Genomic DNA, 25,780 nt, shown 5'->3' with positions numbered 1-25,780 from the left:
TAAGCCAACTGTATTCACATATCAAAGCCTTTGGGACCAAGCTGCTACTTTTCCAAAGGCACCTGTCACAAACGCAGCCCAATACCACACATTTCCCATCGCTGCAGGATTGATGCAGAATGACCAGTTTTCCACAGAACAATATGAGTGTGCAAATAAGGAGGTATGAAGCAGACATCTCATCTCTGGCTGAGGAGTTTCAACAGCACTTTCGGGATTTTGCAGCTATTGAAAAGGAGATCATGCTTTTTTCATCTCCTTTCTCTGGACCCTGATGACGCTCCAGGCCCCCTGCACCTGGAGCTCATTGAGCTGCAGTGTGACACCGAGTGTCGCAGTCGGCACCAACAGCTCGCTCTTGTCAACTTTTACCACCAGCTGGATAAAGACAGGTTCCAAGAGATTTGAACATTTGCTAAGAAAATGCTGAGCTTGTTTGGTTTGACATACTTGTGCGAGAAGACATGCTCGGTTATGAACATTAACAAGAACCACGTGAGGACAAGACTAAGTGACTTTCACCTGCGTGACATCTTGCGCATCAAAACCACTGTTTTTGAGCCAGACCTGGCCTATATAATGCAATCGAGATCTCAGTATCACCCTTCACATTAGTGCAGTTAAGTTATTTGTTTAGTGTTTCATAAAATAGTTCATTTGCATTTAATGTTAATGCTTCAAAGAATGTCAGGCTGAATGGTCGGCCCCCACACATTTTCACCTCACCAAATCTGGCCCTCCTTGCAAAAAGTTTGGACACCCCTGTGTTAGATGGATCAGAATTTATTAATTTTTGTTAGAGAATCTCCTTAATCATTGATTTTAGGAGGCACTGTTATAATTTAATTGACTGTCAAAAGTGACTGCTTGGTTATTATGTTTTTCAGCTTGTAGTGATGTTGATCGATGGCCCCCTCCAGTCCCAGGGAAAACACTTCATTTGCCTATTATGGGCATTGTAATGAAGGTATTTATTTTCATATTTGTAAGGCTGTCATGAGAGGTAAGAGGAAGGAGAGAAAGGATCTATGAACATTCTACAGCAACAAAGTATTTTATAAATTTATGTTTTTCTGTTTAGATTTGTAAGTTAAACAAATTGGGCCAACTGAAAATGGCCACTTGTGAATTTGGTTAAACTGGAAAAGCCTGAAATTTGTGCTTTGTACGTTTAAATCTGGATCTGGATCAGTCCCATAATTGTACTCATGAATTCACAGCTGTTTCAGTCTGTGTTCTGGAGTTTTTATGAATTGATGGTTTCTGTGAAGACTTCAGATTCTTCACAGGGCTATTGCTTATAGGCTAGGATATTAAGACTGAAATCCTGTGCATGTTTAGCCAGAAAAAGTTGCCTTGTAGGGGCTTTTTCTGGCTAAACATGATTGCATCTTAAGGAATGAGATCTTTAAAACAATGTAGTAGTTTAAAAAAATGCTTTTAAGGAAGAACCATTTACAGCAAGCAAGTGGAATATATGGTTCTTCAAGTATTGTTGTGTTCGTGGATGTTGGGAGTTGTAGATCTCAGGACATCTGACGAGCCATAGTTTCCCCACACAATTTAGAGCAATGCATTTGCACTGTTGAAGAGCTAGTATATTACTGCTTTCAAAAGTGGTTAACATCTCTAATTTATTAAATGATGTTAAGGCTATTACAAGTTATTAGCATTCTGAATAACATTTAAATTATGTCTCTTTGCAAAGGTGCGGATTCCTACATGTCATGACAAGCCTGGAACAACCCAAGTATTACAATCAACACATCAGGTAATTCACCAGCCACTTGATTACTCCCTTAAAACAATCAGCTGACTTTCAGATTACATTTCCAGACTTGCAAGTCTGCAATCCCAACTCTGGGGGAGCATTTTTTGTAAAATAGAAAGAGTAATGGGGCATGAAAGTGTGTGCAAACATTTTTGCAGCGATAAATTACATTAAATGCTGCTTATATTCTTTACCATAAGTACTTGTTCTGTTCAGTAATGAACAGAATGCTTGAGGTGTCAGCAGCAAGCAACTTCAGGATCCCTAAACAGTTATTTACACCAATTCATAAGTCCAGCCAGCAACGTTTAGCTATAGCTTGTCTCCTGAATCCTCTGCCCTCTTTAAGAGTGCAGTCATATTGAACTGCACCCTTACTATTTGGAAGCTCCCAAATTCAGAAGCTTCTGAGATTCCTCTGCCCTACCAGACTGAAGCCAACAGGGTAGAAGGAGCAGCCGAAGTAACTTTTGCCTTTCTGACCTCCAGTCTTTGATTTTTCCTCCCACTGGACATCCTGTTCTGCTCATCTAGTAAGGGTGCTTCTGAGGAAGAGAGAAGGAAGCTAGAGGAGGTCTATGATAAATCATATCCTAGCATTTCTGGTCTCCTCCCCTTTCTGCCCTCCAAAATATGCCCACTCTCTGAGAAAAATGTATCCCCTCTCTGCCCAGGAATTTTTAATGAGTCCCAGAACGAAATGGAAACTATAGTCCTTTTATTTTGGCAATACAGGTTTGGAAGTTGGGGCGGGAAAGAGTCACTGACCTGGACTGCGTGCAAAGCTAATTCAAAGACCGCTTAATTGGTGGGATTGTATTAAACTAAGTACTCTGCCTTTTTATGTGTTTTCTGCTTTTGCTTTACATTTGCTTTAGCAGCAATTCTGGAATCCCTTTTCATCAGTAGTGTGATACAGTACATGAACCCACAATTCTGGGTATTTGAGGAACAAAAAACCCAGAGTCTTTACCCAACAACAAACCATGGCATTTCTAGATTGTTGATGAAAGCAAATGCAAAGCAGGAGAGGTGAGCGGGCAGGAGCCAACTAACTCCTCCATTCCTGTGCGGCCCCAATAACCTCACAATCTTTTTCGTTCTGCTTCAACTTACACAGGGATCTACCAGCAGATGCAGGTCTTTCTTCTATTCAACATGGTATACACAAGTTTTTAGTCCACTGTTTGGCCCCACTCTGAGCAAACGCTTTTTTGGTTTGTTTTTTAGACGGATACACAGGTCTCCCTTGCTTTGCCTACTGTCCATGAAGTAGACCTCTTCAGGTAAAAACAAAAGCTTTGAAGTCCTGAAGTTGACTCATCCTATCAAAGAGCGTTCCCGAAGGAGAGTATTTTAAGACGTGTTTAGACTGAAAAAAATATCTAGGATTGCGTTCCCCAGCCATGCTGGAATATTTTTCTGACTAAACATGCAAAGGATTATGCCTGACTAGTAAATGGCGTAATCCATTTGCTGGCAATCCCTGACTCCTGTGAAATGTCTAAGATGGGCTGTTTTGTTGAAGTAAGCAACGTGGTGCCCTCCCGATGTTCTGGGCTACAAATTGCATAATTCCCCATCCTTGGCCAAAACCAGGGCTGGGGGGAGTGATAACATCTGGAGGTTTGCAGGCCACTGTTTTTAAGGGACAGTAATCTGTCTTCCTTCTGTTGAGTTGGCAGGTTAATGAAATGCCAACATGCAGTAATTGGAAATAAGCACCTCTTGCAAGTTTCTGTTGCTTCCTTAATGTGAGAGAGATATTATCTCTGAGTAGAGTTCCTAAAGAGAAATTCAGGATTCAGAGACTGCACTGTGCTTGACCTCTCTTCTTGCCTCTAGTCCATCCCCCTAGATTGCTGGGCAGTGCTCTTAGAATCTTCTTTCTTTACAATGCCACATAGTAATGTAAGTGACTGGATTCCGATAACATAATAATCCACAGCCAAGAGGTGTAAATGGGTCAAACATGGGTTGTAATTGAAAGGTGGATTATCATGTTATTTGAACACAGCTGTGCCAACAAACAATGGTTTATTAACCATTGACTGCCCATGAAGAGAAGCCATGGTTTGTTGTTATGTAGGTTGTGAAATGTTGACCATGATTGGTTATCTCAGCTGGGGTGAGACAACACAATAACAACCCAGGGCTTGATGACAACCCATCCTCAACCCTTGAATGTGGGTTACTGTATAGTCTGAACCCAGCCATTATATCTGTGGACATTGCATCCCCAGGGCTTGGCCACAGTTGGAGAGCTGGATATTGTGTGGCATCTGGCTGTAGTTCTACCCACACTTTATCTCCACAGCTTTTCTGTCCCAGCCTCTTTACCCTTCACAGTGGTTCAATCGTCATGCATATCTTAGACTTTCAAGCTGGTATGAGTCAAGGTAAATTTTCAGTTGCATTTTTTTACCATTCTGTCTTTGTTCTCCATTTTTTCTCCTATTCACTCTACTATATGTAAAGGAGAGAAAGCAAATAAACAACAACAACAACAATTCCTGTTCTTGTAAATCTGTTTCAGATGTTTCTTGCCAGTCTTCTTTCATATCCAGATGCTATGGGAGCTAGTGTTGTTAGGGGAACCGCTTGTTGTCATGGCGCCATCTCCATCAGAGTCTTCAGAAACTGTGCTGGCACTTGTAAGGTAAACATATGGAGGAGTCTAAAAAAAACCTCACAACTGTGATCTCACCATGAATCACAATGTGAAGGCCATTGCAGAATGTGCAGGCCCTTGGTTTGCATTAAACACATACAGAACTGAGGAAGAATTTAAACATGTAGGTAAGCTCAGCACTTATAAATGAATTTTTTTGATGATGGTCTGAAGGTTCCGAGGCTCAGGCCCACCTGTTGAATGTCACAGACTAGATCTTCCTGTTATACTCTGGATTCCCAGATCCATGGTAAGAAGGAGGCAGGGCACTGACCCTGAGGCTGGGAATGCATGCCCTGAACCCCTTTGCAGCCAGTGTGGAAGGAACTGTGCGTGCTGCCTTTTCAGGGCTGGAAACTGCCTTTCTAAGGCCAGAGGGGGCGTAGAGGTGGCGCTTAGTAGGCAGGGAGGGGAGGAGCCTGTGGAGAAGGTGTATCTTGTCCTGTCTGCTTCCCTCCCTCTCCAAAGCACCTTGTCTAGAAAGCTGAAAAGGCTGAGCAGAAGGAGCTGGGAGGCCACAGTTGCTCCCGCCACACTGCAAGTTCTGCGTTGGATTGTTGTCTGCCTCTGAATTCAGAGACTGAAAATCGTCTTGAGTCAATTTTGCTCAGAATTTCAACCAGCCAGCCATGCTGTTCCATTCCATGTCCCTTCAGTTTTCTACTGCAGCCCACCGCCCCCACCCCAGCCAGCCCGCCAACTAATAGCTCTCTGTCATGCATGGCTACTGCCACTGAGGCTACTCAAGGGTTCTCATTCAGAGAATGTGCGTGCTATTAGTATCCAGGAAGGGATTAACAGTTCATGTATTTTAAAAGACAGAATAAAATATCAAAAATACAGTAGAATTTATCTAGATCAAACAGTAATTGACTGAGTAAGCATGTAGCACACACGCACACATTATTTTAATGTTGTGTGTGTTCGTTTCACAGCTGTATCTCGCCTCTGAAGTACTACAGTGATTTTAGGCCTTATTTTACAATACATGACAGTGAATTCAAAGAATACACCACCCGCACACAGACCCCGTAAGTAAAATGATTTACAGTTATAAATGTTGGTGTCCAGAGTAATTCTTCCATCATGATTCTTTCCTAAGGGGTGATCCTATCCGTGCCTACTCAGAAATAAGTCTCACTCAGGGACTGTTGCTTTATGGATTAAGTGAAGACTAGGGACCTCAGTTTAGGACATCTTAACAAAAGATCCAGTTGTTTAGTTTTGCAACCATGCGGTGCATAAACAACTATTTTAATGAAGTTTAGTACTCGGAGACAGGAAATAGAAAGCAGCTGATGTCTTGATACCGTATTATCTCCAGTACATGTAACATAAACTTAAAATAAGAGATCCTGTGTTCAAGGCTGTTATGAAATCCTTTATCTACTCAGAATAAAAAAATGCTTAACTCTAGTAAGAATCTGTAATAATATATCAGTATTCTAATTATGTCTAGCCAAATTGTTGAGCTTAAAGCATTTAAATTGGTTTTAAATGGGAATAATCGTGCATGAGCACTCTTTCTCCAATATTTCCAGTTACTTTTGAATCAAAATGCAGCTATTTCCAATAAAATGCAAAAAAAAAAGTTGCTCACAGTATTTCTTTACTATAAATACTGATAGTTAAGCCTTTGTTCGTATTTTTTCTGTTGGGTTCTGCATTAAAAGCCAGTAGCAACTTATGCTGAAATGACATCAATTTGAATTACAAAGATCTTAGTGGGGGGAAATAGCCGAACATGGAAGCCATATTTATGAGCAAGATATTTTTAGAAACAAAACTCTTTCATTTTATCAGTTCCATAGAAACAAAGCAATGTTGGAATGATGGCTTATTGTGTGAATGAAGGAGATCAGGAAACTAATGATTTAACATTATGCTGTTTTAAACATTGCTGGTAACCCACTTTGTGGAATATTTTATTTTTATGTCTGAGCCTCCCTGTTGTGAAAGAGAATCTTCCAGTGCAAAGTATTTCCTTCCACAAGCATCTTATTCCAGGGATAGTTTTACTTGAATTTGGAATTACTTGCTGCCCTGTTTAAAGAGTTCATTGTAAAGTATCCAAAAAGATACTTAAATTAAGGGCTCCATAAATCAAGGAGCATTAGTTGTCAGTGTAAGCTAACGTTAAGGTGAGAAAAAATATTTTATCTGTATATTTATAAGAACATTTTGCAGTTTGATCAGTTATGTACCTTGGGTATTTTATGTATGTGCGTGTATGTTTCCCAACCACAGACCTCCTCCAGATCTTGTATATCTATATTATACCTCTGCCTGGACATTAAGGAAGCTTTTAAACTGGTTTATGAAAAGTAGTTTGATTCTTGGTGTTACTTAACAGACATGCCAAGTCAAATGGTGTATGCATTTTATTATTTATTTCAAAACTAAAGCAGTAAAAACTTGGTAGCAACAGTAGCCAACTTGGTGGGTTTAACAAAGAAAATATGACAGTTTCCCTTCTTTTTGCGAGACAGGTTTATCTATTCTTGTATAGTTCTTCTTTGTGCTTGGTTTAGCTTTTTCTAGACTGTTTTTCCCCAGCAGAGCTGTTAGTGGTACTTTCCTTAACATAAAGTTAGTTACTCATCATGAAGTCTCACTGGTCCACTTCACTATTTCAGCTTCTCCTACTTAAATAACTAATCACAAAATGGAGAAGAACTATATACTTTTTAGCCTTTTTTGTTGTTGTTTGGAAGTATATTTAAATGCACTGAGAATTCTAGATTGTTGGTAACTTTAAACAGAAATTAAAATATTGTGACACCTGTATTGTAGCACAAGCTTTGGGAGTACAGCCTTTTCATCTGTTTGATGTTACCATTATTTTGTAGGCCTGTACATATGGCTATTGAAGGTGGGAAGCCAAATAATTGGGCCAAAAGGCCATGAAAAATAAAAGATGCATCTTGTGACTTCTCTTTGCAAAGTTTTAATGTGCGCAGGATCAGTACAGGAATCATTCAACATGGCAGTAATTGTCAGGATCTGCAGGCTGAAGCTAACACTACGTGTATCTGGTGGTACTGACTCTCAACCATGAATAGTCTGGTGGGGTGGAGCAGGATCCCTCTGGGGTTAAGCCACAGGAAGGACCAGAGTTTTGAAACAGACACTTGCCTGTTCCTGGGAGGACAGCCAGTTCCATGGGGTCCTGCTGTGTTGGGCTTCCAACTTAATATTCATTTATTAGTGGGAATAACTTGGTGGGGGGGGGAGGTTCATCAAAAGTCCAGCTCTGGATAATGGCACAAGAGGTAAAATCTAAGGGGTCCTGTTCTTCCATGTAATTTTTAAAGGAAACCCTTCTTGGTGATAAAAGGCTTTGAGGCAAATACACAGTCTAAGAGTATAGTTCAAAGGTCAGGTGCTGGAAAGACAGTCATTTCCAGGAGCAAGGCATGGTCAAGGAGGGTGGATACAGGTAACTGGTAGGGTTGGGCTGGAGACAAGGATGGAAGCAGGAACAGGCTGGAGCTGGGCAGGAGGCAGGCAAGAACAAGGTCTCCGGTCAAGGCAAAGCTGGAAGCTGAAGTACAAGATAGTCTCCAGGATAGTTCTCATTGCTGTGGCCAGGAGCAGCAGTTTAGTGCGGCCTTTTATGTACTGCATAATTGCCACACAGCTGTTCCCTGCAAGGACCTGAATCGGCATTCCTGATTCTATTTGCAAGGTTCTGATCCTGACAATCTCTCCCTGGGAGAGAGGGAGGTTTATACCTCTGTCTTAACAATTCCTGGGGGTTCTCTGCTGTCGTCCTTGTTTGAGCAGTTGATTAAGGCTTTCTCTGCTTCTGGCAGCCTCCATCTGTCCCTTTCCCTGTAAATCAAACTCGGCTTGGCTGATCCTGACCCATCCTAGTTGCAAATGAAGAGAGTATTGTCACTGACAGGGTTTATCTCTGGAAGAGCTAGAAGCATGTTTGGAGGCAAAGGGTTACTAGCATGGGGCACAGCTGTTGCCCTACCCCATTAAAGGATTGGATCCAGAGATCCCATGAGTGTGGTTCCACTTGCAGGGGGAAGATAATCCTAGTTTCCCCTGTGTGCTTTGAAAATCGGCTTCAGAAAGTTGCGGGGTGTTCTGGAACAGAGTGGAATATTGTGCTGAAATGGAGGCAGCGTAAGAGATGGCTCATAAGGCAGGAGTCCCAAATCTCTGGAAGGCCCTCTGCCCCCGACCTTGCTGTCCATGGGTACTTGCCAAAATTAAAGTATGGTGGTCTATGTTGCATCTGATGGTCTACGTTGCATCTGATCCCCCTGGATTAGCTGGCCCACATGTACTTCACCTTCTGCCACATTCCTTCCCTGAATCTTTCTGGCCAAAATGTTTTTATGAGGTCAGATGCTCTCCTCTCTCCTGACCATTCATCCCTTTCCACAAATAGGGATGTCCTTAAAAGATACACAAACAAACTTAAGAACTTACGTTAGTTAACATATACAAAGCTGTGCTATGGGCCTGAGCATGTCGGTACCTGTGTGAGAAGGCAGAAATCATCTTCTGTGAAAAGAAGCCTCTGCTGGATTGCAGCCCCATTACATGAGCAATAGGAGCCCTTCTATTTGGAGAGGGGCTAGTATGGGTGCAAGTCCTAGTCCTCATTGTGTCCCAAGTCTCTGTGTGTTTTCTGGACAGTGTGACACAGCTGCTCCTCTGAAATTTGCTAAGGTTGAATTTATGGTGAGGGTATTGATTTCACTGAGGAATTTTCTACATTTCAGGCCTTCTGTCATATTAGGAGTAACAAATCCATTTTTTGCGAAAACGCTGCAGCACTGGCCACACATCATCCGAATAGGAGACATTAAACTGTCAGGTAAAGTATTTATTTTGTTCTAATGCATGCAGAATATTACTAACTTACTACCTTTTCTCCTTCAGATACCCTCATGTCAACAAAATAAGTAACAATAGGGAAGTTAGGCTCAAGATAGAGGTAGTGCTTGAGTTTTGAGGTATGAAAACAGTAGCTTGACTTTATATCTCTAGCTGACTTGGATCACTTTATAGAATAAATGTTGAAAAGATTGAACTCAGATCAGACCAATATAGTCAATTTGCTGGTATGTATCATGAGTTGAATAGGAAATCAAATGAAATTGAACAAAATGTAAGAAGTTAAATTCTCTTCCGTTAGACCATAGTCTTTGCTATGTAAAAGAGTATATATTTACAAAATGCCTCAAACAGAATATGAAGAGTTTCAGCTTTTATACAGTGTGGCTACTTACTGATTTGTATTGAGCTGGCCTTTAAAAAGCCAACGTGTCTTGGTCACAGCAAGAAGCCTACAAACCCATTCAAACAGGAATCAAATCTGTTCAAGGCAGAGAGGTGATGGATGCCAAGCTGTCCACATCAGCTTCCCCCTCTTGCTCACTGTTCAGGCCTGCCGCTTTCCCTTTGCTCTTTCATTAACATGAGAGCAACTTGTTTGGTTGGATTCCACAGTTTCTGCTACCACCAGAAGAGTGAGGGGGGCATAAGCAGTGGAGATGTGGCATGTAGGGTTTCCTGATCATCCCCAGAATGGAAGCTTTCATACATGCATAGAGGAAGAAAGGAGGCAGTCAGGTCATGGTCAGCCAGGCAAGATGTGTATCCTGGAATGGAAAAGTGCTCTCAAATTCCCAGCCTTTCCCTAATAGCAAGTAGAATCATGGTGGTTCTTGTTCCCACTGTGCTGACCCCTGTGGACAGTCAACAGGAGCGATTGCCTCCACATATGGATCTGGTGAGACCATGCCTCCACCTACTCCAGGCTTCTCTAGTTTAGAGCTCTCCAGATCTGTTAAGCCATAACTTCCATCATCCCCAGTCAAGAGCAGCCACAGTGTCTGAAGATGATGAGAGTTGTAGTCGGCTGCTGTGCAACTGTTGCTCTTATTTCTGTTTTTATTGAGAAAATAATAAGCCTGGCTGGGTAAGGCCAGTCTATTTGGACTGGCAGCAGTGCTCCAAGCTTTAGGGCAGAGATTATTCCCAGACCATTCCAGCTACCTTGGATCTTTATACTGAAGGATCCCAGGGGTTGTGCCTGTGGATACAAAGCATATGCTCTGGTGTTGAAAGAGGAATGCTACACCCACAAGTGGAATTCTGCACTGAGGTATGGAATTGTAGACTGCCCTGAGACCTTTGTTTATTCAGTGGGATCGAAATGATATCATTGCATAAGGAGGCTGAATGTCCCACTGAAGTACTTCTTCACTGGAGACCTTTAGCCCATCTTACCAGTAAAGTTAATTGGCACTAACCAAAAATATTGGAGACCCCTGAATCAGGCTCAGCATTGAGTGGCACTGCATTCAGAAGTCACCAGCTGGCAAAGTCCCCTTTTGTATGGCCAAGCAACTTTAAGAACTTGCCTTGGCCAGGCCCTCAAGATCCTGGCATTTGACTTAGAGGCTGACATGGCGACCATTTACTTATTTGGGCAGGTGAAGTTCCAAAGCAGGTGAAAGTGAAAAAGCTGAAGAACTTAAAAACTTTGGATTCTAAGCCAGGTAATACATTTTATCATTATAAACTTAATACTTACTGTATACTTGTATGGCTGAAAACCAAATGAAAATTCTGTTTTCCAACCCCCAGGTGTTTATACATCTTATAAGCCATACTTGAACAAAGATGAAGAGATAATAAAACTGTTACAGAAGGTAACATTTCAGACTTGTAGCCAATAACATTAATAGATCTTGGGCAGAGCCATGAAAGTAAGGGGCATGTGTATCTTTAAAAAGACACAATTTAATCCCTTTTCTTAAATGCAATATTTTTTACAGTCTTCTACTTTTCTGTGAAGTGCCTGTTCTCCAGAATTCCCCACCCCTTCTGTACATCTACAGAAGCACCCCTTCTGTAATCTAAATGTGCACAAGAAAGAGCTACAGAAAGAGTAATCTGCCTTGCAATGCAGGTGGGGCAGTTTGTTGAAGTGGGGGCAGACCTTTTTCCCCTCAGTACATCAAAAAGAGTTTTGTGGCATATTAAAGATCAACAGATGTAGTCAGACAGTCTTTATTCTGATAGCCTTGAAGGTTCCACTGTTGCACTTTGGCACATATACCGTGTCCAGGAAATCTTAGCAGCCCACTGGTAACTCTTTTTCTCCAGGGTGTGTATGTGTTGAGGGCAGGGGAGCACCCTATGCAGCAGAATCAGTAGGGTTTTCTGGGAGTGCTGATGTGGCCCTGGGCTGCCCTCATTTCCCCAAGTGTGGTTAACAGAAATGCACAAACGCCCCCTTAAAAACCCTCAAGAACATGCAAAAAGAGTGTTTTACTCCCCCTCAGTTCTTCCCAATTCCATATAGGTTCCCAGGGTCCCTAAATTTGTAAAGGGTGCACTGAAGTCCTAGCTGTGCCTGCAGTTTTGTCCTAGTGGACAGGTAGGGAAGTGGCAAGACCTGAGGGAAACACCAGTTGGGGTGGGTGAGGCTTGTGATTCAAATAAGAAGTCTGCCCCCCCCCCAGTTTTCCCAGGTTTTGAAATGCCCCCTCCCCACTATTAGCAGGTAGGGCAGGAAGCCTTTCCCAATTGGCCCCAAGGGCTGCTTTGGCTTTTTGGGGTGCCTCAGAAAGGGAGACCACTCCTTTCTGCCACTCCTGCTAAGGGGCGGTCTGCTTTTTTGATTCAACCACAGTTTATTTTTTATCTGGGTTTGGAGAACACAATAGCCCATAGTGGGTTTATTAGATCCTACTACAATCCCCAGGGTCACTGATGGAGTGCTGGGTTCAGACAACACGGTAAACCACAATGTCTTATAAACAACTATGGCTGGAAGTGTTTTGCAAGCCCAATCAGTGTTTTTGCTGGAACAAACTTAACATCTTAGGGAACTGGTTGAAGCCCCATTGGTGAGGGTGTTCAAGGATAGGCTGGCACATGGTGGGCATGTCATGAGCAGAGCTGGCTGGAGCCGGGGGCCAGACTAGATGGCCCAGGAGACCCCTTCTGACTCGCTGTTTCTAATTATTTCATGGCTTAAATGAAATGTTACAAAGATTGTAAAATATGTAAAACAGTAGTATAATTTCACCGTTCTTAATTTAGTATCTATTAAACGTTAGTGTCTGTCTAGTAAGACTATAGCATATTGCCTTCCAAACACTGAGAAAGTGGACTGCTTCAATTGCCTTTTTTCAGGGAGTACAGCAGAAACGTCCTGCAGAAGCCCAAAATATAATTCTTCGGCGTTATTTCTTGGAACTGACTCAAAGCTTCATTATTCCTCTAGTAAGCTGACATGTCTCTATTGATCAATGAAAGTTGTAGATATGTATAATTAAATATTCCAGTGCAATTGTATACACACTTTCCTGAAAATAAGTCTGTCTTACTGAATACAGTGAAGCTTCTATTGCATAGGATGGCACTGTTAGAAGCTGAGGGTAAAGACAAAGATTTATACTGAGTTCTTCAGCCAGATTATGAGGCCACCTTCACAGTTTGTATAGTAGTCAGAAATATTTTAAAATATTTTTTTCTTAAATGGGAATAATCTGTTTCACCATCAATATTGTATAGTGGGGGGTTTGCTCATAATCCTAGTTTGAGCATGAACACCCTACCACCACCAAAGTAGTTTATATAAGCTTATATTTATATAAGTTTATATTTGATTTTAACATTTTGTAGGGCAACTTGTAAACAGCAGTACAATCCTGTGTATGTTTCTTTAGAAGTAAGATCCCCTATGTCCAGTGAAGCTTATTTCCAGGTAAATGAGCATGGAATTTGCTGATGGAGTGATTAAGGCAATATTCCTTTTTAAGGAATTTCAACCCACTTCAGAGGAACTTTTACATCCAACCTTTTCCTGTGTGGATAGACTCTCTTTTTATACAATTTTCAGTTTTGCTTCTGTGACTGTCAGTAAAGCTGTTTATAGTAACTAATGTAGTTGCAAATTTTGCCTTATTTTAGCTAACACTGGAAAAATCTGGAGATTAGTATGTTATCCTTAAAAACATAAACTCAGCAATGAAGTATTGTGTTTTGAGTAAGTTCACTCTAACCCAGAGTGCAACTAGATAGATTTGGCCCTCCTGCCAGTCACCAATAGTGGAACTGGTTTCTACCCTTGTTTTCCTTTTACCTTGTTACCAAAGGTATCCATAGCAGTATCTGAGGGTTAAATCCAAGGTAGTCTTTGTTAGGGTCAACTCATTGAAATCAAGTTAGACATGACTAACTTAACTCCAAGATTTTAATGGGTCTACTTTAAGAAGGACCAACTTTAGATTTAATGTTGCAAATTTACATAATAGTTCCTCCCATTTGTTTACACAAGTCTGAATTAAAAGGAGGAGCGGGTAAGAAAGGCAAGAACTTGGATGGGTTACGGTGACCCAGATGTTACCCTTTCAAAGGATAGATTTGTCCCCAAGATATCTGACTGTTGACCAGTGATATGCCATCTATTAGCTTTTCTATCTGGCTTATTTTTAGATACTTTGAAGCAAATGAAACATAATGTTGAATCTATCCAAGATAGAATTCAAACATCAGGAATTACATTTTGCACTGCTGTTCTTTTTCAGGAACGATATGTAGCAAGTTTGATGCCTTTGCAAAAAAGCATATCACCTTGGAAGGTGAGAATATCTTTAGAAGATTAACATTGCATTTGTGCATAGCTACAGTTGTGTGCTCTGATCACTTGGAGCTGTGTTTGCTTTGTAGAGTCCACCACAGTTGAAACCATTCAGCCAAGAGGAATTTATGAAAACACTTGAGAAAGCAGGGCCTCAGCTTACGTCCAGGATAAAAGGAGACTGGATAGGACTGTACAGGTAACTTTGTTATACTGAGTGAAACACAGAACACAGCCTGAGCTAGATTCAAATCAGTTACATTAAAAAAGTGTCTTGGAAATGGAAGGAAATCTTGCCTCTTGCACTAAATGAAATATTTTACAAATACTATCAGTAGTTCTTCCTAGGTTTCAGAAATTTATCAATTTATGTCATATGTGTTATAAAGTGCATTTCATTGTTACTTAACATGTAAATAGTGTGACAGTGCATTTTACAGTATGCTGTGCTTTAAAACTGCTAAGTCAAGTCACTCATCCTCTGCACAGCCCCATGAGGTAGGCTTTTGACTGTTCCTACTTTAAGGTTGGGGTATGGGGCCCGTAAGAGCTTTTGCAAAGAAAATCTGGTGAGTCCATGTTTGACCTGAGGTTTAAACATTGCACCTGTACCAATACCTGGGGCTGATGGTTTCATGCGCATCTTACATTAGTGGCCAGTTATAAAGTTTCCATTTAAACTCAAAGCCTCTCTGCAATGTACAGGTAGTGAAAGCTTGGGTATGAATCAATCCATTCTTCTCCGAGAAGATGAACTAACACTGGAAGTAACAAATCAGCACATTGGTATCTTGTTTTAAACAGTTGACTAGCTCATAATGAGCTATTGTCAGGAGAGGAAATAGACATGTTTACAAGAGGTTTTTACAGACAGTTGTCAGAGGGCTGTCCAGCGTTCCCCACAGTCAGTATTGGTTATGGTTTTAAATGAGTTTTGCTTAGAAAGCAGACAATTTCCTTAACTTGGATGTACAGAACACCCTGCTAATAACACTAATTTTTTCTTTGTCTCAAAGGCATTTTTTGAAATCGTATAACTTTGATGGCTGGTTCAGGACACGGCGGAAAGAAATGACACAGAAGCTGGAGGCATTGCATTTGGAAGCATTATGTGAGGAGGTGAGAGAACCGGCTTTCCATTAACCTTTTCCTTCCTTGCCCCCTGCATGGGTATTTTAAAAACAAAGCACAATCTGTACTCGGAAACAGCATCTAACTTGCATGGCTAGGGACAATCTTACAGGAAAATATAAATGTGCCTATAAAGTGAGTGTTAAAGCCCAGGATCCAGAGAGCCATGCAGAGTCCTCTATGTGCACACTGGATCTCATCAGTCCCTACCTTCCACCTGCAGTTTCTTATGCCCCCTGAAAATCTGCCAAGGGATCTTTGGAGCAGCACTGCATTAAATGTAGGGGCTGCCTCTGGAAGGCAAAACATTTTAAAGTGTTATGCTTGTGTTCCTTTACATATTGGTAAGATTCAGAGGGATAAGGGGGGTAAAAGAAAGGGATTAAGTGAGTGAGGTCATTGGTTGTTGACTGAGAGTGTGTGGGCAGAGCTTGAAAGTGTGTGAGGGGAGAGAAATAGAAAGCTGTCAGCAGTCTGCAGAATTTGAAGAGGCAGCCTTCTCATTCGAATCCTACAGAGGGCTGTAAAAAGCATTTAAGATTCTAAAGAAGGAAGTAGAACACCTGGAGGACATATTAGTGACTAGGGGGAGTCAGAACCTCATATTGTCAAGTATTTTAAGGGCGTGTGTGAGAGAGAAACTGACAGAAACCTGAGTGCAGGAGAGAAAGGGAGATCTGTGTGTGAGGAGTGTTTGTGAAGACAAAGAGTAACCTATCTCAGTCAAAGATTATTATACATTGTTCATTAAGGAGTTACTTGAACATCTTGTTTATTGTAGAAATACAATTTATTTTGTTTATTGTTAACTCAGAGTCATAGGCTGTTGGAATACCACAGACTGATCCTCAGGACCACATAGTCCAATGAAGAGCCTTATAGGTTGGGGTGAATACTGTGGGAGAAGTTAATTAGATTGGAATAAAATTCCTGGTGGTAGCTTTACATACTAAGAGAAAGAGAGGGAGATTTCAGAAAGTTAATGGCACTCCATATCCAAACAAAATATAGGAATGTGCTTGTGTCAGCCTCCTCCCTTGTTCTATGCATGAAAGCCTTTCACAGGTGTCTTCAGTTCTAGCTTGTATTATTTACAGTGTTGCTAGTGGTAGATTCCACCTGACTGGCTAAATATGGTGCTCTGCAAGGCACATAAAAACAAAGGAAGTATTGGCAGATACCACCTGAACAGGAACTCTCCATTTTAAGGGTCAGCCAATACCTGCCACACCTTGCTGTAACTAACTAATTCATTGTACAGTCTTCATCTTGAGACTGGATGTAAAATGCAGAACTCATGGCCTAATTTTGTAGACTTTTTTGTTCTTCCCCACCTGCTTTTTGAACCACCTGGATCAAGGATGGCAACTTGTGGCTCCCCAGTTTTTTAGCTTCAGTTCCTGTCAAATCAGCCCTAGCTATCACAGCCAAAACATCTGGAAGGGCACAAATTCTACACCCCAACTTATACTGATGAAGAGCTTTGGAGAACTCAGAAGCTTGCCACTATTGTAGTTTGGTTGGCTTGGTTGCAGGTATTGCCATTCTGTGAAGTTGGAATAAATATTCATGAAATCTGTAAATGCCTGTAATGTAGGTAAAATGATTAGCGATCCAGTGGACACACAGACTTTTAGACATACCATGTTAACTGTTGTTTTTAAAAATGTACTGAAGTAATAGTGTGTATTTAAGGCATTCCATGAAGATGCAATAATTATGTGTTTTGTGTTCTGCCTTTTTGTGCCCTGACAATGTTTTATGAATCTAATTATCTAATTTTAAATAATTTTTAAAAATTTTGATAGGATTTACTTTTCTGGAGTCAGAAACACACTGAAGTTGAAACTGTGGATCTAGTCTTAAAATTAAAGGATAAATTGGTAAGTGGATAAGTGTATTCAAAGCATTGTATTAGTTGTTAACGTGTTATTTATGTCATTCTGATTACTCCTCTTGAGTATTATCCACTGTTAATTTTTCTGGTCACTAAAAGTATTTTTGAGTTGCTTCCATCTCTTCAAAACTACATGACTTTGGCTTCTAAATTAAAAAAAGACAGACTGTGGTCCTCCCCAAGACCTGTATTGATGCTCAGTTGCACATATTCAGAATGGCCAGAAATTCTGAGTGGTATTGGTATTAAATTAGAGGATAAATTAAGGAATCTTCCTGGGAGGCTGGACAAACAACAGAGCAGTATCAGGCTCCTGTAAAGATTCAGTGTCAGTGTCATTTATGCGGAATAATGTTCAGAAGACCTTCTGGGAGAAGGTTCCGTATTGCATGCCTGTGAGCTTGTAATATGGATCTGCATCACTGTCCTGTAGGGCTATCATTCTCTGGTAAGGAATGTGGAGTGGTAGTAGGTATCGTACTGAGAGCATCTCAGCTTGATTTCCAACTGGACTGGCTGCAAGGCTGGACTGTGATTATTCATTCTTGGCAATTGTGTTCCCTTCCATTTAGACCTTTATAACTAGTTTCTTCCTACACCTATATAAGCCTTCTTTTTTGGTAACAATTTCACTGCAATCTCCAAAAGATCATACTTTTTACCTTCCAGCAATTATAGGCAACTATTCTTCTGAGTTATTAAGACTAGAAAGGTGCATCATTTCTGTATGTATCCTTGCAGAATAATATGGTTGTTGTTAGTAGCTCTCCCTGGTGGTTGTGTCCATTGGCTCAAAATTTCTCCCTTACATAGAGCAGGAAGTACCTGTCTGATTAAAATAGAAACAGAGCAAGTTGCTTTATACTGGGTCCATCTAGCTCAGTATTGTTTACACCAATCTTCAAGCTGGTGCCCTCCAGATGCTTTGTACCTCCACTCACATCGGCCCTAGTCACCATGGCCAATGGTCAGGAATTCTGGGACCTGGAGTCCGAGCAAGGGTATCAAGTGGGAAATGGGGGCAATATCTGTAATGACTGACAGTGGTTTATCCCAGTCCTACCTGAACATGTCAGTGATTGAATTTCTGACCTTTTGCAAGCAAAGCTTGGACTCTGTCTCAGAGGGAAATGGCCCTTCCCATATAGGTAGTCTTTATAAAAATGCCCAGGTTGCAGCTGACCTATCGCTCCCCATTGGTATCTTTGTGCCTTAGACATGACAATTGCCCTGGGAACTATTTATTTATTACATTTATAAAAGTCATCCATAGTCCTATGTAGGACTCTCTGGGCAGTGGCATACAGGTTACTCCTGGAGAAGAAGAGCATGTGGGTATCTTGCGAAGCAGTGACAACATGGTTTTACACCAGGCTTAGCACATGTTAAGGATCAGGGAGCAGAGCATAAGAATGAAGGGTAGTTCTTGCAATGCAGGGGATGTAACAGAAGCATCTCTTTATTGGGATTGATACTTTTTAGCTTGTTCATAAAGGCTGTGAATTAGGAGCAAGCAGTGAAGTGCCCAAGCTTGCACATGCCAACAAATTATTTCATAAGGTTCAAACAGAAAGCCATCATGAAAAGCTCCAAAAAGTACTTGCCAAACTGTGAGGGGACAGCAGTAGCAAATGTGGTTCAATGTAAGCAAGTGTAGTGTTGCTGACTGGTGCAAAAAGCCCTAACTTCATGCATATGCTAATGGGATGTGAGCTGGCATTGACTGACCTGGAAAATCATGACAAGCTCCAAAAAGAACTCATCAAATTAGGGGAATAGGTTTTAAAATAGCAAATATGGTTCAGTGTAAGCAAGTGTAAATTGATGCTGACTTCTGCAAAAAAAAAAAAAAAAAAGCCCTAGCTTCATGTATATGCTAAAAGAGCTGGCTGTGGTGAGTGACCAGAAAAATCATCTTGAGGCTGTGGTCGGCAACTTGATGAAAAGTCGCCCCAGAGCACAGCTTCTGTGAAAAAGGCAGATATCACATTTGGGATCATTAGGAATCAAAACTGAAACTGCCAACATCATAATGGTCTTTCACAAGTCCGTAGTGCAGCCAGACTTGGAATGCTGTGTGCAGTTATGCTTGATGCATCTCAAATTGAAATTTTAGTGTGGCAGTGGGGGGACAGAAAAGGACATATAAAAAGTATTAAGGGGCTTGATAAATTCTCCTGTAATGAAAGATTTAAAGCTTTTTGACTTAGAAGAAAGGCAAGCAAAGGGGACATAGTAGAGGTAAATATAAATATGCATGATATAGAGGAAGTAGGCAGAAAGAAATTTTCTCAGTCTCACAATACTAGAACTTGGGGTTATCCAATTAAGCTGGATGGTGGGAGATTCAGGACAGGTAAAAGGAGATTGTTCTGCAATGAAGTTTGCTCTGTGATGCAGTGTGATCAGCTGGACAGTTCTAAAACTCAAAAATTCAAGGAGGTTATCAGTGGCTACTGGGAATGTTCAGCATCAGAGGATGTATGTCTCTGAATACTATTTGCAGGGAAACAAAAGCAGTGTGTGCTTGTGTCCTTTCCATGGGCATTTGGCTTGCCACTTTTGGAACAGAATGTTCAGTTAGATAGCTGTGCCTCCAGTCTGGTGTACTCTGAGAGTCATATTCCGCTATTCGTCTGTTAGTTGCCTGGATCTGGGTGGGCTACCTCAAATCATTCTTAGAAAATATTAAAGAATTTTCCACTATGAACATGTTGGATATGATATGAAATTTTCTGACTAGCTATAAAGAATTCTCACTTAAAGTTTTCAGAGAATAATTAGAGGTTTCTATGAATAATCAAAATCAAGAGATGCCAGTACACTCAGGGAGAAGGTTCCAAGCCTAACTGCATTCTGAACTGACCTTATATGAATCTGGAATATACAAAGAACTTTTTAGCTCAGTTGCATGTGAATTCCATGCTTACACTAATGTTAATGAAGCTGTTTAGTAGGACAGTTTGAATGTCAGATACATCACTGATGATTGTTTTAATGACTGCTGAATTCTCACTGATTGCTGAACATTAACATAGATTTTTAATTGCACTTTCTCTGGTTACAGACGGATGGAGAAAATTTACCTGTGAAACCTGGCACTATGGAAAAGTTACGGAGGCACATTGATTCAATTATTCTTGCACAGCCAGAAGATTTACAGGGTATCCTGAACAAAACTGGCTCAGTATGACTAACTGGATGTTCATACAGCCAGATGCACCACATCACATATTTCAAAAGTATAAAGCAGGTATTCTCAGAGAAACAGAGAACAGTAGATCTGAAAAATAGACTGCAATGGAATCACTTCATGTTTATATTTCTAAAGTTATACTTTTTAAAATGTCCATTGAAGTTCAACTTGAATACAGAGGAAACAAAAAGATGCTTGTTAATTATGTTTAAAACTAAGTGCTCTTATTGAAAATCTTAAACTTTTAAATACAGGCCCATAGTGCAGGCATTCCAAAACTTCTGAAACTGGTGGTGCTCTGCCCAATTTTCTGAAACTCAGGGGAAGCAATATTCTGGTTAGTTTCAAAGACTATCACTCTTAAGGTCAAGCTAGCAGCTCCCCAGTCTGTCCTTTTGATATTTTACTTTTCATTAAAGTTTCAAATGGCAGTCCACAAAACATTGAAGTTTAGTTCAGACATCATGGCAGGTATCTTCAAACCATGATTAAGGATTTAGGAGCATCCCTTTGGGCTTACATATTCCTCCCCTTGTTGCGCTGAATTCCTTGGGTCCATCCACTAACTATAGTCTGCTGTATTTCACCTGTAAAAGCTATGCTTGCTTCTAACCATAATTTCCCCCCAGATTGGAGACTGTAACCATAAACTGACACCCATATCTACCCATGGTTTCAAGTTCCCAATTTGGGAAGTTAGATGTACACATCGGTTACGAATTGAAATATCCCAGGGGACTGAAGTTACCTTAATTAGATGGTAGGGAAAACATACTGTCCCTAATGAGTAGCAGGAAAAGAACGGGGAGTGTGCTCCAGATCACATCAGTTCTGGGACACCTGAGATGATTTGACACAGCAAAACTACTACTTATTGGCAACAAATCTGTTTCTAGCATGGATATTGATTAGCTAAACTATAAAGAAGTTGTTTTACAACCAATTACATTTTTCACAGATTGTACACTTTCCATTAGTTGCTAGAAAAATATAGCATTATTCCCTCCCTTATTTTTAAGGTTTGGAGCTAATTAAGCAGGTGCTTCTCATCAAAGTTCATGAACTGTTGTACCATGCTAAATCTTAATTTTAAATTGCAGAGCTAAAATTCAAATTTCAAAGATTGACTGAATCTAATTTTCAGTTGCCTCCCAGCAGTACTCCTAAAGCTCACCTTTTCCAGAAAGCCTGTGGATCATCCTCCTAATCCGTATACCCAACTGTAACAAAGACAAAGTATGTGCAATTGAAATAATCACATTATCTTCCTCTACTTACAGTGCTGTTTCCTCTGCACTTCCTCTGTTGTTTCCCTGTGTCTGATTTAGATTGTAAGTCCCATGAGGCAGGGATCTGACATACCTGTTCTTTGTGAAGTGTCATGTGCCGTGGTAGTGTTATAAGAATAGTAGCAGCAAAAACATCTGACTTGCTATAGGCATTGGGGAACATAAAACCAGCTGCTTTACCAAAACATCATTTCTATTTCCTTGTGCCAAGTATATAAGTGGTGCAGTTTCTTCTGACATCATTAATCATCTGTTAGAGAGCAATCTTGAGCAGGCATCCCATGGCTCATAAAATATATTCCACATACAGAGACAGTGCTCTGACATCACAAGGGGGAGTCAAGAGATCCAACGCCCAGCAAGAGTAGAGAGAAGTATTCTGGCTGTCTTTCCAAGATCTGAAAATAAGCCTTGGAGAGGAAGTGGGTAGGGAGGAAAGGAGACCAGAAAGGCCAGGTTACCGTTTGTCCTGAGCTTTCTCCTTCCTTCCCACATGGAAGTGCCCTCACTAGACAGGTGGAAATGTGGTCTAGTGAAAAGAAAGGAGACTGGAGAACAGGGAGTCAAAGATTGCTTTTGCTTCTCCTCCCACTCTGCCAGCTTCAGCTTGGCAGGACACAGAAACCTTGAAAGCCTCCGAGTTCCCAGGATTCTGAGTAGGGAGGGTATAGTTCATAGGATCACATCCTTACAGTGTGTAAATAGAGGTTTCTGAAAGACTTTGTGTTCTTATGTATGGTCATTTTGAGAATGGGCTACCTATCCGTTCAGTATTTTCAATATGTAGCTTTTCATTTTCTTCCACCATATTGTGCTTTGTGGGGCTAATCCAAAATGACAGGTTATATGCAGAAACAGGTTTTTATACATAGCTTGTCCTTACTAGATTAAATTAGTGAAAAATATATTTCATAGCTGCTATAGAAACACTAAATAGCATTAAATCACTATACCTCCCAGTTTTTAAAGTTTTTAAAGTTTTTTGGGGGTTAACTTTCTTTAATGAAATGTGATGTAAGAAGGAGGCTATTTTAATCTGTATTACTTATATTTCTCTAGGGATGGCTTTTGTATTTTGCAGCTTACAGTAGCTGCATTTGCATAACACATTAAGCCAGCCTGCAACTAAGCTATGCAGTGTGGATTGTTCATAGAACAACCCATGGTACAGCCAGTGGATGCTCAAGCTCACTGTGGCTTGTTCTCCCCCTCCTGACCCCCACCACCATCCTTTGGCAGGTACACCAGTGTCCTCTGTAACATCTTGTCTCTTCCTCTCCACTCTGATCACTATCCCTTTTCAATCAACAGTATTGTGTATTTTTGGAGCCTCACAAAAGCACAATTGGAACTGTATTTATCTTTTTTTTCAGCCCCGCAAATAGTGCAACTATGTTTAGAACTTTTAAAAATCAATATTATTTTGTTAGTCTTCTGCAAGTGTGCTCTTAAGCACTGTTTGATACAAGTAGCCTTGCCTGGTTAGTTTTCTTGCCTGTTTAGTTGTCAAAGGAACTGGCAAGTAGATAACATACATGGAAACTGGTAAGATAAGACTGCATCTAGGCTAATTAGTGGAGTTGACAGCTATGCAATAGATCCTTGGCACTTGAAAAACATGGGTAAAGGGAAAAAAGAGGTGAAAGGAGCTGCACCAAAAAGGGGTGACAGTAGTTCCTCATTAGCAATGTAACTTTCTCAGTTATATGTGTTGAACTGACACTTCTTAGTGTGCTCTACCTTTCCAATTCTTCCATGAACTTCCAGCTATTCTGGAAAGAGAAGGGAACTTCCTCATCCCCTGTACCTTTTCTTCAGAGCACTTACTTGCTGCAGTTTCTGCCCCACTTCATTATTCCTTTTAACAGCTGAAACAGACAAGGAAAGTGACTGGGCAAGACTATGCATATTGGACAGGCAGAAAAGCACATTTGAGAAAGATCAACAATAATAAAAAATTATGAACAGATTTGCAAAATTTGCAAGGGACATTTTTTTAAGGGTGGTAGCCTGTGACAGTCGCTTTCAGGTGTTGCTTGAGCATTAGTACATGGGCTGTCACTAGTAGTGGCAAGGGGCAAGAGCAGCAGTGGCTTTTCCCACTTGGCCAAGGGTCTCACTACCCTCAGTGAAATTGCTCTCTAGGTTCAGATGACGTAACAACCCATTGTGCATTGAACAATCCTTAGAAGAAGCAATGGATTGTCCAGATGGCCTGTTTCTGAAAAAATAAAGGGGAAACTCCATCCTGTGGAATGCAGTCGGAGTCCTGGTGACCTGACAACTCACTGTGGCTTGTTATCATCAATAGGTTGTTGTCATACGAACCCATTCAGTGTGTATACTATAAATATTCATAATGAGCCATTTCTCATTGGCAATAAATTATTTTTGCTAAATGTTTAACTTCTTTAGAATATGAGAATGCAAGAATTTTATAACTGTATGTAATAGGAATTGGAGGAATCATTCCAATTATGTTATACCTATTGTAATGTGTACCTATATTGTGTGTATAGTACTGTGAGGAACATAAATGCAGAAGCTTGATCAACACAGTGATTACTATTCCTAAACATTTCTTCATTTGGATGAAACATAATCATCCATTACAGGCCTGTTGTGGAAAACTGCCTTTGTATACTATAATGCACTATTATTTTGAGTCCTTAATTTTAGCTATAGACTGCCCTCTGCATTTTAAGATATATTTTAAATATTCACTTAAGATGAATTCCAAATCAGAAGCTAAAATTAAACTGTATAAAAGCTGGCTTCTGCAATTATGCCACTATTGCATAAATAGCTAATAAATATTGTTTTGCACAGGTGAAGAGTAGCATTTTTTAAAAAATATGGCCACTAAATCTTCATTAACTGAAGCATTACATAGTACATTTGAACTAGCTACATTAGCTTATTTTCAAAATGTATTTTTTTAAAGGAAATAAATTTCACTTTTACAGAAACTTTGTTCATGTTTATTCAGTAAAGACCCTGAAATAGAGTGGAAAATTTGAAACTGTCCAGTACATTGTAGCATTCCATTCTTGCTTAATATTCTCACGGTGACTATTCCAAAAAGGTGAAGCATAAATAGTGTGGATAAAATCCAGTGCATGCTCATATTGAAGTAAGGGTACAGTTGTGTGAATGTTTAGACAAAAAAGTCCTAAAATGCCCAACACTCCCCAGTGAGTTATACTGGTATTGGACATTTTTTCTGTCTAAATATTCAAAATTGTGTGCGCTATGTCACTGAACTGATTGATTTATTTCTGTATCAAAAAAGCCTAGAATCAGGATTTGCAATCCCTTTCAGGTGCAACTGCCTTGGTTTTGTGCTGCTTTCCTAGCTTTGTCCCCTTGCATTTTAGCACACATGCATGCATGCAATGGAATCTATACATACTCCAGTAAGTTTACTGCAATTACCCAAAATAAAGGGGGGTGGGTTGAGGTGAGAATGTTTTAGATGCTACAGTGTTTCACACTGATATGGGTTACACTTTTGATCAATTATTATGAAAGCGCTTGGCATTTTGGATTGAGAATTTATCTTAAAAAGGAATTTGAAATAAATACAAGTGAAAATTATGCTTTCATGAAAATTTTTAGCAAACACATATTAAGAGGATCCACTAATTAAGAAAAACAAATAATCAGCTTCCAGGAAAAGTATTAGAATTCTATTCAGCCTGTATTTGATCTGTAACTTCTTTAATCAGTTACATGCTTTTGTGTGTCTGTCTCCCAACTTGAAATACAGGTAACCAGTCTGGGTTAATTCTAAGATCATGCAATTTGTTCAGTAGAGTCCCGACTACCAACTGTACTGCAAGGATCCTGATATGTCTGTTGTGTTTGAAAAGGGATGTGAATACAATAACAAGTAGCTGAAGTTTACTAAAACTCTTTTGAAATTTATATCAATAAAATATTAAGACAGTGGTTGGTGGGAACCATCAAGCAAAAGAGAAGAACACTGAAACAGCACCAGGCAGGCCAAATGTGTTTTCGCCTGCCTTGTGCTGTGCTGGCAGACAGCCTGCCTGTCTTTTGCTTGGCAACTGTCAGCTACAAAATGATCCAGCAGCACCACAAATCTATTTTTGTTCAGTTATCTCTGGTGCCCTTTTCCGTTACCATAATATCACACCTGAGGAAGCTGCCTTATACCAAAACAGTGACCTAAAGCAAAAA

General features: G+C 40.3%; 1 protein-coding gene across 2 annotated transcripts in view; it reads left to right on the top strand.

The window, feature by feature from the left end:
- Window positions 1-24,542, top strand: part of DENND6A (DENN domain containing 6A) — a 44,265-nt gene extending 19,723 nt beyond the window's left edge. For both annotated transcript variants that reach the window (XM_044451299.1, XM_044451298.1), the window contains 14 exons: window positions 888-967; window positions 1,709-1,771; window positions 3,002-3,057; window positions 4,308-4,430; window positions 5,378-5,473; window positions 9,185-9,279; window positions 10,904-10,969; window positions 11,058-11,122; window positions 12,615-12,704; window positions 14,012-14,065; window positions 14,154-14,263; window positions 15,081-15,183; window positions 17,004-17,078; window positions 20,160-24,542. In XM_044451299.1, coding sequence (XP_044307234.1) covers window positions 888-967; window positions 1,709-1,771; window positions 3,002-3,057; window positions 4,308-4,430; window positions 5,378-5,473; window positions 9,185-9,279; window positions 10,904-10,969; window positions 11,058-11,122; window positions 12,615-12,704; window positions 14,012-14,065; window positions 14,154-14,263; window positions 15,081-15,183; window positions 17,004-17,078; window positions 20,160-20,285 — 1,202 coding nt within the window. In that variant the 3' untranslated portion in view covers window positions 20,286-24,542. The remainder of the gene's footprint in view (window positions 1-887; window positions 968-1,708; window positions 1,772-3,001; window positions 3,058-4,307; window positions 4,431-5,377; window positions 5,474-9,184; window positions 9,280-10,903; window positions 10,970-11,057; window positions 11,123-12,614; window positions 12,705-14,011; window positions 14,066-14,153; window positions 14,264-15,080; window positions 15,184-17,003; window positions 17,079-20,159) is intronic.
- The last annotated feature ends 1,238 nt before the right edge of the window (window positions 24,543-25,780 follow it).

The sequence above is a fragment of the Varanus komodoensis genome, unplaced genomic scaffold (genome assembly GCF_004798865.1).
Source record: "Varanus komodoensis strain SLA01 unplaced genomic scaffold, ASM479886v1 scaffold6_2, whole genome shotgun sequence".
NCBI lineage: Eukaryota > Metazoa > Chordata > Lepidosauria > Squamata > Varanidae > Varanus > Varanus komodoensis.
This window is presented reverse-complemented; position numbering and strand designations above follow the sequence as displayed.